At 43.6% G+C, this 17,088-nt stretch overlaps 1 protein-coding gene across 1 annotated transcript in view; it reads left to right on the plus strand.

Annotated features, from left to right (window-relative positions):
* Nucleotides 1–17,088, plus strand: part of IGF2R (insulin like growth factor 2 receptor) — a 138,421-nt gene that overhangs the window by 29,397 nt on the left and 91,936 nt on the right. Inside the window, exons 3-4 of the mRNA XM_024248233.3 lie at nucleotides 11,175–11,299; nucleotides 12,853–12,951. Of these exons, the coding sequence (XP_024104001.2) occupies nucleotides 11,175–11,299; nucleotides 12,853–12,951 (224 nt within the window). The remainder of the gene's footprint in view (nucleotides 1–11,174; nucleotides 11,300–12,852; nucleotides 12,952–17,088) is intronic.

Consider the following 17,088-nt stretch of genomic DNA (forward strand, 5'->3'; position numbering starts at 1 on the left):
TCTACAGAGAGACCATCCAGACTGAAAAACCTGGTGAGAGGGATTTGAGGCCTGGGATTGAGATCTGAGAAAGCACTAGATTGTTGTGAATTCTTGGGTCTGACATTATCCTTGGTGATATACTTAGGAAACTTACAGGTGAGATGACCAGTTTACTCGTTGTGCTCTTTTAAGAACTCACAGAGAAAGGCCACAAATAAGTCTGTTGCCCAGTGTTACGTAGGTGTTCAGAAAGAAGGAAAAGTAGCTGTCTTCTTGATTTTATTATAATACTTCAATATTTTTGGCTAATGAAAGTGTGTCTTGAGTTTATGGTAGTATAGTATGGTATGGTATAGTATAATACCACATAGACTGATGCCAGATGGAGACAACTTACTTGAAGGATAATTTGTGAGCTTGGCCTCACTGGACAAAGTTTGAGTTTGACCAAGTTCCGTGGGCCTTGAAAGCCAGGGAGGAGGACAGTTGTTATTTTTTTGTAGAGAGTGGATCCATTACAGATCTTTTGTGATGGTAACGGGGAGGTGATGTGATGGAAGGTGTTTTTAGGAAGCTGGCCCCGTGGAATAGGAAAGGATGCTTACAGGGGAGATACCAAAGATAACTAGATGACTAAAAAGTAACTTACAGGTTAAGATGATGATGATACTATTATAAACCAGCAGTTTCCAATCTCATTTTTTCCCCCAGATACATGTGACAGATCCCTTTCCCAGAGCTTGAAACTTCCAGAGGGAGTCATCATATATACTTTGAGGACTCAGTAACGGCTCCCTTTCTTCAACTGGAGAGAGCAATTTGTGTGAGTGAATGAGAGTGACATTTACAGTAGTATAGGGATAATCCCGAATCAAATCTAATTTGCATATACAATAAAAATACCTAAATTTTGTTGCACATTCATACGCTAGGCCTAATGTTTTAAAGTAAAATATCTCATTTAATTCATTCAACAACCCTTTAAAGTAGGTGATTTCATTTCTCTCATGTTATAAATGAAGAAACTGAAGCGCAAAATGGATCTGTGTTCTACAGTGGGCAGGTCTGTGCAAATCTGCCCCTGAAGTCCGAGGAAGTTGAGAGGATGAAGAAGGAGGCTGACACCCAGTTTCTCAGAAAGAAACATTTAATAGGGACTTATGAATAGAAGCCACATCTCAAGAAGTCACGAGATGAGATGGATCCCTTTGCCATCACCCACCCCAGACCCAGGGCTCATACACCATAGGGAAGGGGTGGTTCTGAAGGGATGTATAGGACAATTGAAGTAGGTTTTTTGACCTAAGGGGAGGATTCGTGGTAAGTACCTGCTCTTACACAAGGAACAGTAGATAAACTGGAAATCTTGGAGGCCTTCCTGGAACTGGGGTTAATCGGAAGTCAGCAGGGCTGTTTGGCCTCCAGAATGGAGTTACTTTAGCCTCCACAATGAGCACCTTGCTGGAGGTCATGTGGTTATGGAGTTGAATGTGGACAGCCAGCTCTAGAGCCTGTGTACTCACTCAGGGCTGTGTTTTTGTGTGAGTCATGGGGTCACATCAGACAGATTGGAGCTGAAATGGAGACCGGGATGGGAGATCTGAATGTGTGGCTCTGAGAGGACATCTGAGAACGAACTTCTTTTGATCTTGCTAGAAAGGAAAAAATGTGAACCTTCAAAACGACCACAAGAACTGGAGCTCCCAGCAGATCAGAGGAACAGAAGAGCTAGCATAGAAATAGATCCAAATATATATGGGAACTTAAGATAACTTACAACCAAAAAATTGGGTGTAAGTAGCTATTGTCTCTTACGAAACAAAGTTCAATCCCTCCTTTAGATCACATACCAAAATTACAGCTCAGTTAAGATTTGAAAGTAAAAAGACAATAGCATATTGGAAAAAAAATTAGTAACATATAGATATAATCTAGAAGAGCCTTCCTTAAGGAATCCTGGAAGCCATACAGGAGAAGAGGAACATTTCTTATTACATACCTTCTAATGACTAAAAGGTGTTCTAAAGACAAGAGACATATGCTAGACTGGGAAAAACATTTCCAGCATGTTTGCCAATGTACTATTAGGATGAGAGCTTTTCTTAAAAATTGGTAAGAAAGACAGACAACCCAGGAGAAAAATGGCAAAGTCAAAGAACAGGTAATTCACAAAAGAAGAAATCCAGATGGTCAATACAACTTCACTAGTAAGCCAGGTGGATTAGTCCTTTCTCACATTGCTATAAAGAACTACCTTTTACTTGGTAATTTATGAAGGAGAGAGGTTGGATTCACAGTTCTGAAGGCTGTATAGGAAGCATGGCTGGGGAGGCCTCAGGAAACTTAAAATCATGGCAGCAGGTGAAGGGGAAGCAGGCAGCTTCTTTGCATGGTGACAGGAGAGGAGTGGGGAGGTGCTACACACGTTCAAACAAGCAGATCTAGTGAGAACTCTATCACGAGACAGCACTTGGGGATGGTGCTAAACCATTAGAAACCAGCCCCGTGATCCAATTACCTCCCACCAGGCCCCACCTCCAACACTCGGGATCACAATTCATCATGAGATTTGGGTGGCGAGACAGAACTAAGTCGCATCACCAGGTATAAATGCAAATCAGAGCAATTATGAGATCTCATTTTTCTTTGAGAAATTGGCAGAAATTTAAATGGTTGAATCATAGAGTGCTGGCAAGGAGCCTGGAAATGGGCACATTTATTTATATGTTGCTGTAGGAAGATGGTCGTCTCTAAATCCTTTTGGGAAGATAATAGTTGGTGTGAGGTTATTTTTTTGTTGTTTTTTTTTTTTTTTTGAGACAGAATCTTGCTCTGTTGCCCAGGCTGGAGTGCAGTGGCACGATCTTGGATCACTGCATCCTCCGCCCCCTGGGTTTAAGCAATTCTCCTGCCTCAGCCTCCTGAGTAGCTTGGATTACAGGCACCACCATGTCCGGCTAATGTTTTTTTTTAAATATTTTTAGTAGAGATGGGGTTTCATCATGTTGGCCAGGCTGGTTTTGAACTCCTGACCTCAAGTGATCCGCCCACCTTGGCCCCCCAAAGTGCTGGGATTACAGGCGTGAGCCACCACACCTGGCCTGGTGTGCGTTTTAAAGTGCCCTAAAGCAGGGGTCCTCAACCACCGGGCCACAGACTGGTACCGGTTTGTAGCCTGTTAGGAACTGGGCTGCACAGCAGGAGGTGAGTGGTGGGTGAGAGAGTGAAGCTTCATCTGTATACAGCCGCTCCCCATTGCTTGCACTACTGCCTGAGCTCTGCATCCTGTTAGATAAGTGGCAGCATTAGATGCTCACAGGAGCGCGAACCCTATTGTGAACTGCACACGCAAGGGATCTAGGTTGTGACCCCTTATGAGAATCTAATGCCTGATGATCTGTCAGTGTCACCCATCACCCCCAGATGGGACCATCTAGTTGCATGAAAACAAGCTCAGGGCTTCCACTGATTCTATACTATCAGATGTTGTATAATTATTTCATTACATATTACAATGTAATAATAATAAAAATAAAGGGTACAATAAATGTAATATGCTTGAATCATCCTGAAACCATCCCACCCCCAGCCCAAGTGTGTGGAAAAATTGTCTTTCATGAAACCAGTCTCTGGTGCCAACAGGGTTGGGGACTGCTGCCCTAAAATTTTTTATAGTGAGAAACAAATATTAAGACCTCAATGCTGGTTTAAACAATATTACATTATTTTAAATTGAGGAATCATACATTATCCACAAATGCAAGGATCTCAGAAGAAATTAAAATCATACATTAGTTTTTCCTTAGGCAAACGATATTACATATGCGAATCTTAGCAAATGTTAGCCATCATTTTTATAGGGCCTGTGAACAATATTTGGTCCCATTTGCAACCTAATTATTTTCACATTTTAAAGTGGTTTATACATTTTATATACATTTGACTCTTGAACAACACTAGTTAGGGGCACCAACCCCCTGCACAGTTGAAAATCCACGTTTAACTTTTCACTCACTCTAACCTTAGCTGCTAATAGCCTGCTGTTGATGGGAAGCTTTACCAGTAACATAAATAGTGGATTAACACATATTTTGCACGTTATATGTATTAAATACTGTATTCTTACAATAAAGTAAGCTAAAGGAAAGAAAATATTAAGAAAATCAGGCCGGGTGTGGTGGCTCACACCTGTAATCACAGCACTTTGGGAGGTGAGGTGGGAGGATCACTTGAGCCCAGAAGTTTGAGACCAGCTTGGACAACATAGTGGAACCCCATCTCTGCAAAAAATAAAAAAATTAGCCAGGCATGGTGGTGCATGCCTGTAGTCCCAACTACTTGGGAGGCTGAGGCAGGAGGATTGCTTGAGTCCAGGAGGTGGAGGCCTCAATGAGCTGTAATTGGGCCACTGTACTCCTGCCTAGGTAAGAGAGTAGTGAGACCTTGTCTCAGGAAAAAACAAATCATAAGAGAAAATCTGTTTATTATTCATTGAACGGCAGTGGATCATCATATAAAGATCTTCATCCTCATTGTCTTCATGTTGCGTAGGCTGAGTAGGAGGAGGAAGAGAAGGGACTGGTCTTGTTGTTCTGGGGTTACCGAGGTGAAAGAAAATCTGTGTAAGTGGACCTGGGAAGTTCAGACCTTTGCAGTTCAAGGGTCAACTGCATTTGATTTCCTTTTCAAGTACCTCAGATGTCTGGCTTAACAGTTAAAATTTCAGTGGAACAATAATTATAAATTTATGAGTATTATTTAATAATTCTTATATATTTACTAGTTATGCTAAAATTCTAAAATTTCTAATTCTAAAATTCTCTTAAATGTTCTAATACTGTGTCGTAAGTCTGAATTAATTGCTGAGTTATAAACTTTGGATTGGAGTTATATTAAACATTGCAGTAAAAATACCAAATACATTCACATTTTTTCTAACACATCAAATATTAATATTATGATTTTAATTAATCTTCTGAGGATTACAGCTCTATATCCATTGCAGGAAACCTGTTACCAGCCCATTGAACTTGAGATAGTGTACTCACTAGGGAACAGTGTTAATTGAGGTCACCTCTAGAGCCTGGAATTCTGTTTGGCTTCTTGTTGGTGACCTGGTAGGACACAGTGAGTCCGATTGTAGTCGCCGTCCCAGGTGATTCATTTACTCTGAAGAGCCTGGCCCCTGACTTCCAGTGATTTGATAGTGTCTGATTCTTGTATACACTCACAGAAATCTGCAGCAGGCATATGGATTGATCATTGGATTGTATCTTTCATCTCTTTGACTCGTAAGATGTGAAAATGCCTTTTCCTCTTAAGTCTTTTATTTTCTTAAAACCTAGAATTCTGTTGGATATTTAAGATGATACCTGGTTGAGTTTTGGATACAACTCATGTTTTTATTTGATTTATGGTCTCTCCTGATAGTCTGGCAATACCTGTTACATTTTAAAACGTATATTCACATAATCTTTTGTGACTCAAACGGGTAGAAGAAGTAGTACTATATGTAGATATTTGTACAAAAGGTTTTTGGTAGCATTGTTTATTGTGGCAAATATGCTGGAACAATCTACTGTATGGGTATGGTTCAGTAATTTATAGTGTATTTTCTTATTTACTTGGTTAAATCATCTCAAATTATATGTATACATTATATTAAAACAGCCAACAGTTAATGTTTATTTATAATAAATATTTGACTATCAGTCATATGTAGGCACTGGTTTAGGTACTGGAATTGAATCAGTCACTACAACAGACAATCTCTTTTTTTCATGGAGCTTACATTTTAGTAGGGTGGGAGACAGATGAAAAAAGCAGTGGCTAAGTAGTATGTTAAACTGTGATGACTGCTACAAAAAAGGAAAAGAAGGGTAATCAGGAGTACTGGGGGCTCGGGTGTGCGTGCAAGGATATTAAATAGGGTAAGTGTCACCGAGAATGTGACATGTAAGTAAAGACCTCGAGTTGAGGGAGTGAGCTGTGTGTTTCTCTGGGGGAACAGCCAGTTCAGGGGACAAGAAGGGTAGCCAAGGAGTGTGTTGGTGGTAGCAAGAAAATAAATATCTTTTAAAAAGGGTATCCATATAAATAGAGAAGCTGGAGGTAAAAAAATTGGATGAGTATTTTTTTTTTTAATTTGGCAAAATAGCGTGAATAGTACATGTTGAAGGCAATGCTAAGTGGGTGGTTCAGGGGAGAGAGGAAGACTTGCTTGAACACATCGGGAAGTAGGACAGGAAGGGTTCTCTGTCTGCCTTGTAGGTTCTAATTGCCGTGGCAATAATATAATTGCTGTGGCCGATGCGGCAGGCAGGAGGGTTGCCTGTGAAGTCAGGATCACCAGGCTTTGTGGCTTCAAGAAGGCCGAATCACTGTGGGCTTGCTTGGGCTTGGAGGTGCAGCCTGGTGGGCCTGCAGAGTGCGACTTGGTGGCCTGACCGAGCAGCACGTGAGGGCCTGGTGCAGCCTGGCATGGTGGTACCCTTGAGAGCGTGGCCTAGAGGGCTCCGAGGTGCCGCCTGGCCAGTGTGGTCTGGAGGGGTCTGGCAAGCGCTATCTGGAGCACTCAGAGGTGTGGCCTGTTGTTCCGGGTGGGTCTAGTGAGTGTGGCTTAGAGTGCTGGGTGGTGTGGCCTGGCTGGCACTGAGGTCCCTGCGGATTCTGGAGAACCTCAAGGTGTGGCCCCGGAAGGTGCGGCCAAGTGTGGTGTGGTGTGGAGGGCCCTTGTGTGCAGCCTGGTGGTTCCTGTGAGCATGGTTTGGAGGGCCTGGTGAATGTGTCCTGGTAGGCCTGGTGAGTGTGTGAGCATGGCCTAGAGTGTCAACCAAACCAAACTGGACCTGTCTGCCTGTGCACCAGGGAAAGCCAGACACCAAAGCGCAGGGTATTTGCTGGAGAGAGTGGACTGCACTGCGACGAGACAGGAGGAAAGGTCAAACCTGTCTCCCCAAGCTGGCGGCTGGGTCGGGTTTTATAAGCTTATGGTAATGAAGTGTGTTCTGATTGGATCTTGCAATTAAATGACACCAGGGCTCTATCTGATTGGATCCTGGATCTTGCCATGTGGTGTGCGCTTCTTATTTCAGTCCCGCTCCTCAGTCCAGCGCTTAGGTTCCTCCCGTGTTGCAAGCTTGGTTCATCTGTGCAGGCTCCGGTGACATGATCTCAAACTGGAAGCCATGGCAGCTGAAAAACAACGAACAGCTTTGTATATAAAAGATGATACAGCTTGGTCTAATGTGGTTCTAAGGAGGCTCTGCCAGCGAGTCTTAGGGGTTCCAGCGGGCAGCCCCGCGAACCTGGAGCTTGGGGTCTGCAGTGCTGGGAGGCCGAGGCCTGGCATGTTGGGGACAGGTCTTGGGAGCTGACTGGCGGCCTGGCGTGGTGGCGGCATCCCGCAGTCCCTGCCTGGCCCTTATCTGGGAGGCCGCGGTTCTCTGCGGCCTCTCGCTGGTGTCGCCCTTGGCCACTGGGCTGCGAGGAAGCCGGCGAGGGGTGGGTGTGCGCCCCGCCCGGGTCTACCGCCGAGGGATGCAGTGGCCGCCAGCGTGGCCGTGCGGCTGGGTCTCTCCCTTCCCGCTTCCAGGGCCTTTTTCTGCCTCCTTTTCAGGAAGTGACCCGCACATTATGAGGGACCCGTAGGGGTTCTTGACACAGAGGGGTCACCCTATGTGTGAACAGGTTACGAGGTTGGGGGCTTGGCTTCTGAAGCTGCCAGGAAACACCGCATCCCTTTGCCTGCAGCGGCCGCCCCCCATCCCCCACCCGCCCCATTCTCTCCCCTCCCCCAACTGCAGCTTTCCTCGCCTCCTTGGCCCATCGAGCCTCCCTGGGTCCCCTGCACCTCTCCATGTCCCCCACGACTCTTGGGCCTCTCGCGCTTCCCCAGGACCCCGCGCATCCTGGGCCTCTTGCGCCTCCCCGGTCCTCCGCGCCTCCTCGGCCCCCGTGCCTCCCTGCACCCTTTGTGCCTCATGGGGCTCCCCGTGCCTTCTGCCCTCCGCCTCGCCGTGCCCCTCGCCTCCTCACGCCCCTCCGCGCCCCACACCTCCCCACCCCTGTGCCTCTCTGCCTATCCCGTGTACCACCCGGCGTCCTCTGTGCCCCACGCGCCTCCCCCCTGGCGCCTCCCTGTACGCTGCATGCCCCGTCCGCCTGCTGCCCCCCACGCGCCTCCCCCTTCGCGCCTCCCTGTACCCTACATGCCCCGTGCGCCTGCTGCGCCCCACGCGCCTCCCCCCCACCTCCCTGTACGCTGCATGCCCCGTGCGCCTGCTGCGCCCCACGCGCCTCCCCCCTCGCTCCTCCCTGTACCCTGCATGCCCCGTGCGCCTGCTGCGCCCCATGCGCTTCCCCCCCGCCTCCCTGTACGCTGCATGCCCCGTGCGCCTGCTGTGCCCCATGCGCCTTCCGCGTCTCCAGCCCTCATGGACCTCCAGCTGCGCATCTCCCTAGGCGGGTACCTCGTCACCGCTGAGCCCGCCCCGGCCCCTGCTCAGTGCCTCCCAGACACGCCCACTGCGGGCGGGACAGGGGGAGCTGCCAGGCGGGGAGCTGTCCAGGCGCGGAGCTGTCCAGGCACGGGAGCTGTCCAGGCGCGGGAACTGTCCAGGCGCGGGAGCTGTCCAGGCGTGGGAGCTGTCCATAGGGCTCTGTCCTTGGTTTCAGAGCCTCTGCAGGGCTTCTGTGTCCTTTTGGCTGAGCCGACTGGGCAAAAGTTTTAGAAAAGACCCTGGGTGTTGCAGATGGAGAAGGATGGTCCTGGCCGACTTTTGCACACAGGCAGAAGAATCACCGGGCCATCAGCCTGGTGTTGTGGGGGCAGCGCTGACTTGTGGTCCGCCCCTGCCCCAAGACTTCAGGTGTATATGGGATTGGATCAGCTATCATCCCGAGCTCATGGCACGTACAGTGAGCCATGTGTTAATCCATGGACTAACCTTTTTCCTTTTAAAAAATTAGTTGTTTTGTATAATGTAGCGAGCACTGTTTCCAACAAAAATCTAGGATCTTGGCAGTAACCACTGTTTTACTTTTCCCTCTTTCACTTTTCACTAGAAGTAATCATTAGCTCCCATCTTGTATTAATTTTTTCTTCTGTATCTAATTTCCAAAAAAAAATCTGTGTGTATGCAACTAACTTATCTTCCTATGTGTAACTTTTTGGGACTTAAGTGATAACAGTAATATTACTAAAAATCAACCATATTGTTGTTTTTCACTGTGGTTTATTCCTTCTGACTGCTGTGATATTTTATTGTGTGGATCTGCCGAAGTTAATTTATCCACTCTTCTGTTGATGGGCCTTTGGTCATTTCCAGGTTTTTGCTCTTCTGAAGAGCATGGGATATTCTTTCACGTTTTCTGCTGTGCATGTTCCATATGTGCATGGTTTGCTCTTTTGTATAGACCTGAGTGGAATAACTAGGTCATAGGGCACACGAATGTTCAATTTTAGGACATAATGTCCTGCTGACTTACATAGTTGTTGAACCAGTTAACATTTCACTAGCAACACAGGAGAGCTCTGAGCCATCTCATGTCTGACACTTGGTATTTAATTTTTGCCAGAGGGATGGCTGTAAATGGTATACCATTTTGATCTTGATTTGAAATTCCTTGATCACCGGTAACATTGAACATGTCTTAACATATTTATTGATGTACATTTTTCTTTGATTTGCTTGATCACGTCTTGTTCGTTTTATATTGGGTTATCTATTGCGTGTGACCTACATTAGAATTTTTTCTTTTCATTGGATATTAAGATCCACCATTGTGTGGCTAGGAGTGGGTTTTTCCTTCTCTCTCCTTTCCCGCCTGGTGTGTGCTTTTTCAGTCAGAGGTAATTCATCGTCCTTTATTTCCTGGAATTATACAGACATCTTTTCTTATTTGTTTGCATGTGAATGTATATGTAGAGATTCTTGATGCTGGTTCTTTGCCAGTTCTGTGTTTTTCCTGGTTTATAACTTACTTCCGTTTTCTTTAAGCTATTTTTTGATGAGTATAAACTCTTAAATTGAATAGGTCAACCTCATTAATCTTTTTGAGTCTTAAGAAATCTTTCTCTATCTTAAGATTTCTGCCACGTTTTGAAGTTTGGATTTTGATGTTTACATCTTTAATCCATTTAGACAGGGGTGTCCAATCTTTTGGCTTCTCTAGGCCACATTGGAAGAATAATTATCTTTGGCCGCACCTAAAATACACTAATATTCGTGATACTTAATGATCTAAAAAAAAATCACAAAAAAGATCTCATAATGTTCTAAGAAAGTTTACAAGTTTGTGTTGGGCTGCATTCAAAGCCATTCTGGGCTGTATGTGGCCCATGGGCCGTGGGTTGGACAAGCTTGTGTTTAGAGTTGATTTTTGTACCCAGTACTGGGTAGGGATCCAATTTTGTCTTTTTCCATATGGATAGCTGTTTTGTTTCCAGTGCTGTTTTTATTTCCAGTTCTGTTTATTGAACAGCCTCCTCTTTTCCCTGACCTATTACTTCTGTCATAATCAAAGTTTAATTCACATTTGTGTCTCTGTGCTTTCTCTTCTAGTCGACTGGTCTCTATTCTAGTCTTTTGATCAGTTTATTCCTATGCCAACCCCCATCATGTTGATTTTTACATAGATTTTTTATTCTGGACTGTTACAGTAATGTCCTGGACAAACAGAGATGTGGTCACTCTACTTGTGGGCCTTTCTGGAGAATGTTGATTTTGTAACATATGTGATGGGAAGTATTGAAACATTTTAGTGGCTGAGTTATATATCCTGATTTGTATTTTTGAAGATCACACTGGTGCAAGATGGATGAGGAAGTGGGGCTGGTGAGGGATGAGACTAGTGTGGAGGCAGGGGGAGCAGTTAGGTGGCCATTGCTGGAGCGCAGGTAGTGGTTTTAGCGGGAGTAGAGTTGGAGAAATGTGGACAGATTTGAGATGGGCATAATAGCTGTGGACCTTTCTGATGTATAGAGTGCAGCAGACAAGGTAAAGATGGCACTCAATGTAATGTAATGGGGATGCCACTCCTGAGATGGAAAATTCTGGGAAAGGACAGTTTTATAAATTTATAAGCTATCAGATACATTATAATGCTACTTTTAATTTGCTTTTCCTTGGAAATAGCTGTTTGGTTATGTATGTTTTATAGCATGATCACTCTCTTTTCTCTCCAAATAGGTGACTCTGTTTTGAGAAGTGCAACCAGATCTCTCCTGGAATTCAACACAACAGTGAGCTGTGACCAGCAAGGCACAAATCACAGAGTCCAGAGCAGCATTGCCTTCCTGTGTGGGAAAACCCTGGTGAGTCCACACAGGCACTTGATGTATTTCTTTAAAAAAAAGGTCTGCCCCTTGGTGTTCTGGCTGTAGAGGTATTCCAGGAAGAATCAGTGAGCAAACTTAGAAACACAAATAAGAAAAATCCTACCAAATCACCATCATCATCAAGAACCAATAAGTAAACAAATTCTAAACGTGTTACAACTTTTAAGTAAAACATAGACCACGTCTTTTGTAAAACTACAATTCAAAGTGATTACTGTGTTAAAAATCAGTGCACTGTTTAATGTTTAAGTTATAAGCATAATTTTTTTTTTCTAAAACCTCTTCTCCTAGTGTTTCATTTTGATAGGTTTTAGGGCAGCGTATTTGTTTAAAAAATATTTTTCTTTCCTCATTTATATTAAATTAGAGATACCCACATCTATTTAGGAGAAGCCTTGGCCCGTGGATAAGGGGTTCTCAAGTTTTTTGGATATTACTTGGTGTTTAAAGGGGATATCATTGTGTAAATTATTATGATTGTTCTTATTATGGGCATATTGTATGTAATTTGTTGATTTTAATCTTTAGTTTTTGGAAAGGAACTTGCAGTAAATAATTGTTATAGCTCTTGGGAGAAGGAATTGGTATACAAATTCTATGAATGTTCTTGAATCAGAATAAGAACCCAATCTTTAGGAAAGTCAGATTGAGTGAAACTCTGTGGCTACCAAATTGCTTTAAAATATCATTTTAGAATTTGGGACTGTGACTATTGCATCTTCAGGTCCACAGTGTCTTATCTGAAGAACTTTGAAAATAAACTAATATTGTTAATTTTGGATCTGCATATGAATTGCATCGTTGTGCATATTGAGACGTTAAAAAAAAGAATCTATTCGCAGCAGCATTAAATGAGAAGATTTATATTACAGAATAAAATATATAGCTCCTGTTTTAACTTCAGCTAATTTCCTTTGTGAATTCTGTGTTCACCATACCAGAAATAGAACTGTGAAGGATAACTCCCTAGACTTGCACGTGGGAGTGAAGAGGCCAGTTCCTGCTGTGCCTGTGTCATCCTGCGATGCTGTGGTCGACCTGTTTGTAGTCCACTCTGGTCGCGGTTAACAGGAGGGGCTGCCTTGGAGGGTGGGTGTCTGGTGGGTGTACTAACTTGGTCAGATGCAGATGGGCTCCTCATGGGAGCCTTTTCACGGGAAGCATGAGGTCACGTTTTCTGGCTTTCGTTTGCTGGCATTTGCTTAAGAGAACATTTGGAGTTTGAGAGGAGAATGACTGAGGATTTCTTCCCATGAACTCACTCAATGTACTTGCACAGCTGGGGCGGTAGAATGCTTTTGGATTAGTTACACAAAATCCCAACGTGATTTTATGAAGCTTTAGTCTCAGAATTTGCAGATTTGGGAACCTCTTGATGACCCCGTTTAACTAAAGCGGTTGCATCCCCTGCCCTTCTTGCTGCTGCTTTCTTTATTTTAATAGCCTTTACTGCATTCTAATTTTAAAGAAGAATCTTTACAATGTGTGGTATGGTAACTTATTATAATTACTATTTTTTTTTTTAATAGGGAACTCCTGAATTTGTAACTGCAACAGAATGTGTGCACTACTTTGAGTGGAGGACCACTGCAGCCTGCAAGAAAGACATATTTAAAGCAAATAAGGAGGTAACACGGGAACTTCAAATTATATGCTTATGAAGTATACTCTGGGGAACTTTATCTTTCAAATAATGATTCTGACCTTTCCGGGTGAAAATCTTTTTTAGCTTCCAAATTGCATTTGAGCAGAGATACCATGTGATTTAATTTTTAAAACTTTTCTGAGTGGTTCTTATTTTTAGGACAGGGCATTTAAAATATCACAGGATGTGATTTTTGGTCCAGATTGGAAATAGAATGGCTCATCCATATAGGACAAGTTAGTTCTTGGTTTCTGGTGCTGTGCAACTCAGTAAACTAAGTGACGTGGTTGGGCTTGGGCTTAGAGTATTCACTCTACCTGCAGGAGCCATCTGTTTCTGATGCTGACTGCTTCATCTTCCTTTGCACCTGGCTTTCCACCTGTGTTGCACCCTGCTTTTGATAAATGTCCTTTACCTGTTTGCCTTGTTAAATCTCTCTGTCCCTCTCCTCAGCCTTGGGATGACTTCTGGCTGCAATGTGAGTCCAGGCCAGGTATCCCTTAAATTCTTTTCCAGCTCACCTCAGAGGCTAGATTACTAGGTTACTGTTACTGTTACGTCCACCGCTTATTATTTGAACACAGCATTCCTTGGTCAAGACATTCTTCTTGGGTGCATGTATGTATATATATCTATATACGTACACACTGACCTATATGTATTGTGTGCAACATGATATTTTGAAATATGTATACATTGAGGAATGGCTACATTGAGCTACTTACATATGTGTTACCTCACATACTTCGTTTTCTTTTGTTGTGAGGACTCTTAAAATCTACTCTCTTAGTGATATGCAAGAATAAATTACATTGTTATTAACTGTGGTTGTGGTGGTGTTTAATGGATCTCTCAGGCAGGTCATTCTCGTTGACTAATGGAATGTCCCCTTCCCCAGCCTGGACTCCCTGATGTTGCACTGCTACTTGATTCTCCCTGGTCCTGGGGAAGAGCAGACTGTGTTCCTTCTGCCGCTTCTCCATGCCCACCACCCCAGATCCTAAAGGGAGTTTCCTGTTCTCACCTTGATAACAATCTTAATTAATTGATTATCTCACTTTTCTCTATTACTTCCTGTTTTTAAGAATTTTCAAAGGTTGTAAGGATTCAGGAACTAATGAATGGTCATAATCAGTAATTTTTACTGGTGGCCTAATACCATGCAGTTTAATAAGACAAAAAGAAATGTTTATTTAAAAACATTAAGATATGGTCATCTGTGAAGGGAAAGACAATTTCATATGGAAGTGGAAGTGGTAAAATACTGCCCAGAAAAACCATAAGGAGCATTCAATGAAAAAAAAAAGTTTAAAGTGGAAAGAATTAAGGCTGATATTTAGGAGGTAGTATCAAATGTAAACTTCATTTAAAAACTTAGGTGAAGCGTTAGATGACATACTGTTAGCGGTAGGAAAAGCATCTCAAAGCAGACATCTGTTTGGGGGTTGGGGGTGAGGGTGGGAGCACAGTGTGTTCATTCTTACAGTGCTATAAAGAAACACCTGGGACTGGGTAATTTATAAAGAAAAGAGGTATAACTGGCTCACAGTTCTGCAGGTTGTATAGGAAGAATGGCAGCATCTGCTTCTGGAGAGGCCTCAGGAAACTTACAGTCATGGCAGAAGGCAAAAGAGTATCGAGCACCTCACGTGGCCAGAGCCTGAGGAAGAGAGTGGGAGGGGGAGGTGCCACCCACTTTTAAATGACCAGATCTCACAAGAACTCAACTACTATCATGATAATAGTAAGGAGGGGAAGATGGAATCTGCCCTCATGATCCAGTCACCTCCCCAGGCCCCGCCTCCAATGTTGAGGATTACAGTTTGACACAAGATTTGGGCGGGGACACACAGTCATCCTGGGATTACAGGCATGAGCCACCATGCCCGGCTAATTTTTATACACACGCACGCACACACACACACACACATATACACACACACATATATATACACACACATGTAGATATACACACACACACACACACACACACACATACAGACACATTTTTTTTTAGTAGAGACGGAGTTTCTCCATGTTGGTCAGGCTGGCCTTGAACTCCTGACCTCAGGTGCTCCACCTGCCTCAGCCTCCCAAAGTGCTGGGATTATAGGAGTGAGCCCCTGCGCCTGGCCCCACACACAGTCATCCTCACGTGTCCAGTTGGCCGGATCTGAGTTGCTTCCTGTGGGAGGTGGAGGGTGCGGCGACAGTGGTGCCCTCTGCTCTCCTGTTAGACCCCAGACCTCTCAGTCCCACAGATACTCTCCTGGGCTCTGATTTTCCAACCTGATCATGATACCTTTTTTTTTGTTTTGTTTTGTTTTTGTTTTATCTGAGTGTACCTCTTATGTCACGTTGCTGAATTGACAGTTGTGTCTTCTACCACCTAGGAAAAAATTGCTTTCCAAAATAAAATGAGTAGCAACTTGTTTTCAATGGGTCAGAAATCACCAACTACAGCCCATGGTTCAAAGCCTGCCCTGGCCCTTTTTGGTACAACCCCAGGACTAAGAATAATTTTCACATTTTTACAGGATTGTTACAAAACAAAGAGGAATATGCCACAGAGACCTGTGTGACCTGCAAAACCCAAAATGTTGATACCATATGGTCCTTTGTAAAAAAAAAAAAAAGGTGCTGATCTGTGTTCTAAATAGTTTTTGGGGTGGGAGTGGGGAGGTATAGTCTGTGTTTTTCTCAAAACAATGACATTTAATTTCTCTTAGTAGCAGATTGAAGATGCATGAGAAACATTTGTACTTCGTACCCTCTTACCTCTTCAGGTGTAGTTGGCAGCTGGGGCTTTATTCATTGAGTTTTCATTTATTGAGAGCCTATTGTGAGCTAAGCAGTAGGAATTTTGTTAAATTTTGGAATGCTTTCAGGGAGCCTATAGACTAATGCTGTGAAGGACATATCCATATTCACTAACTCATTTTTTTTGTCTTATGGATAGATTAAATGGAAAGAACTGAAAAGCATAATGACTGCTAAAAATGTAGCGCTGTCACCGTTAGCAAATCTTAATAAAGCGTATGCCCTTTTTTCTGCTTTCAGTTTGATTTGATTACAGCTTACAGGCTATGGTGTGATAACTTTAAAACATGGAAGGTTTATGTACTTATAAAACACTCATCATTCCCTAAAGAAAAAAGAAATCTCAATTTGGTTTAGTGTCATTATAGTCTTGCTTTCTACACCTTACTAATGTCTCATTTATTTATTCCTTTTGCTCTGTCACATTTAGAATGATTTTGATGGGCAAAAATCATGGTAGTTCCAAACAGCATTTTTAAAACTATTGTTATAGTTTGTTCAGTGGATTCTGGTAGAGGCTTTAAGGTAATTATTTCTTTAAAGCATTGTGTAAGTATACCTCCTACTGTAGTGCCCTTGGGAACAGGCAAAATTCAGAACTGGCCTGCTAGCAGTCTTACCAGGGTTATAAAAGTAAGATTGTTATATATAAAACAGCATTAACTCAATGCGTGGTGTGTTGCAGCTGGCAAACAACCTTGCTCCCCAGGCTGCTAAATTCGTGGTCTTATGAATGTCTCCATTGCTGTGTTTGCTGTAGCAGGAAGTGGGAGGGTGTTCCCCAGTAGCCTTGACTGTTTTCCAATGCACACTCCAGTTCTGTGGAGTGCTGTGTGAGGCATGTCTTCTCTTCCCTCCTGGAGTAGGGAGACAGCCAGAAGTTGCTACCTGCCCGGAGCAGGGTGCTTGCAGATCTTGCCGACTTGGAATCCTCTAAGTGTCTTGGTGAAATGGAGCTATTTTCAGAATGAAGAGTTCTTTCATTTTCCCTTCTTGCCATATGCCATCTTGCTCCCTTTTCCATCATAGGCTTTTATTTTGCTGGTTAGAGAATTGCATCTTGTCTTGCGTCCTACCCAGTCCACTGACTCACTCCCCTCTTGGGTTAATGTTTTCATATGATCTTGCTGTGGGATGACAAGCTTTAGATTTGCAGGATAATGGACACTTGTGGCTTTTTACTGTAACCCAATTATAGTCTGTGGCAATAATTTTCTTTTATTTTCGTTGCCTTTCTGCATGAATGTGGTGGTAGGCTTAAGCTCCATGTGCTGGTACCCTCTGAGCACTAGAGGTTCTA

Source organism: Pongo abelii, chromosome 5, assembly GCF_028885655.2.
Source record: "Pongo abelii isolate AG06213 chromosome 5, NHGRI_mPonAbe1-v2.0_pri, whole genome shotgun sequence".
NCBI lineage: Eukaryota > Metazoa > Chordata > Mammalia > Primates > Hominidae > Pongo > Pongo abelii.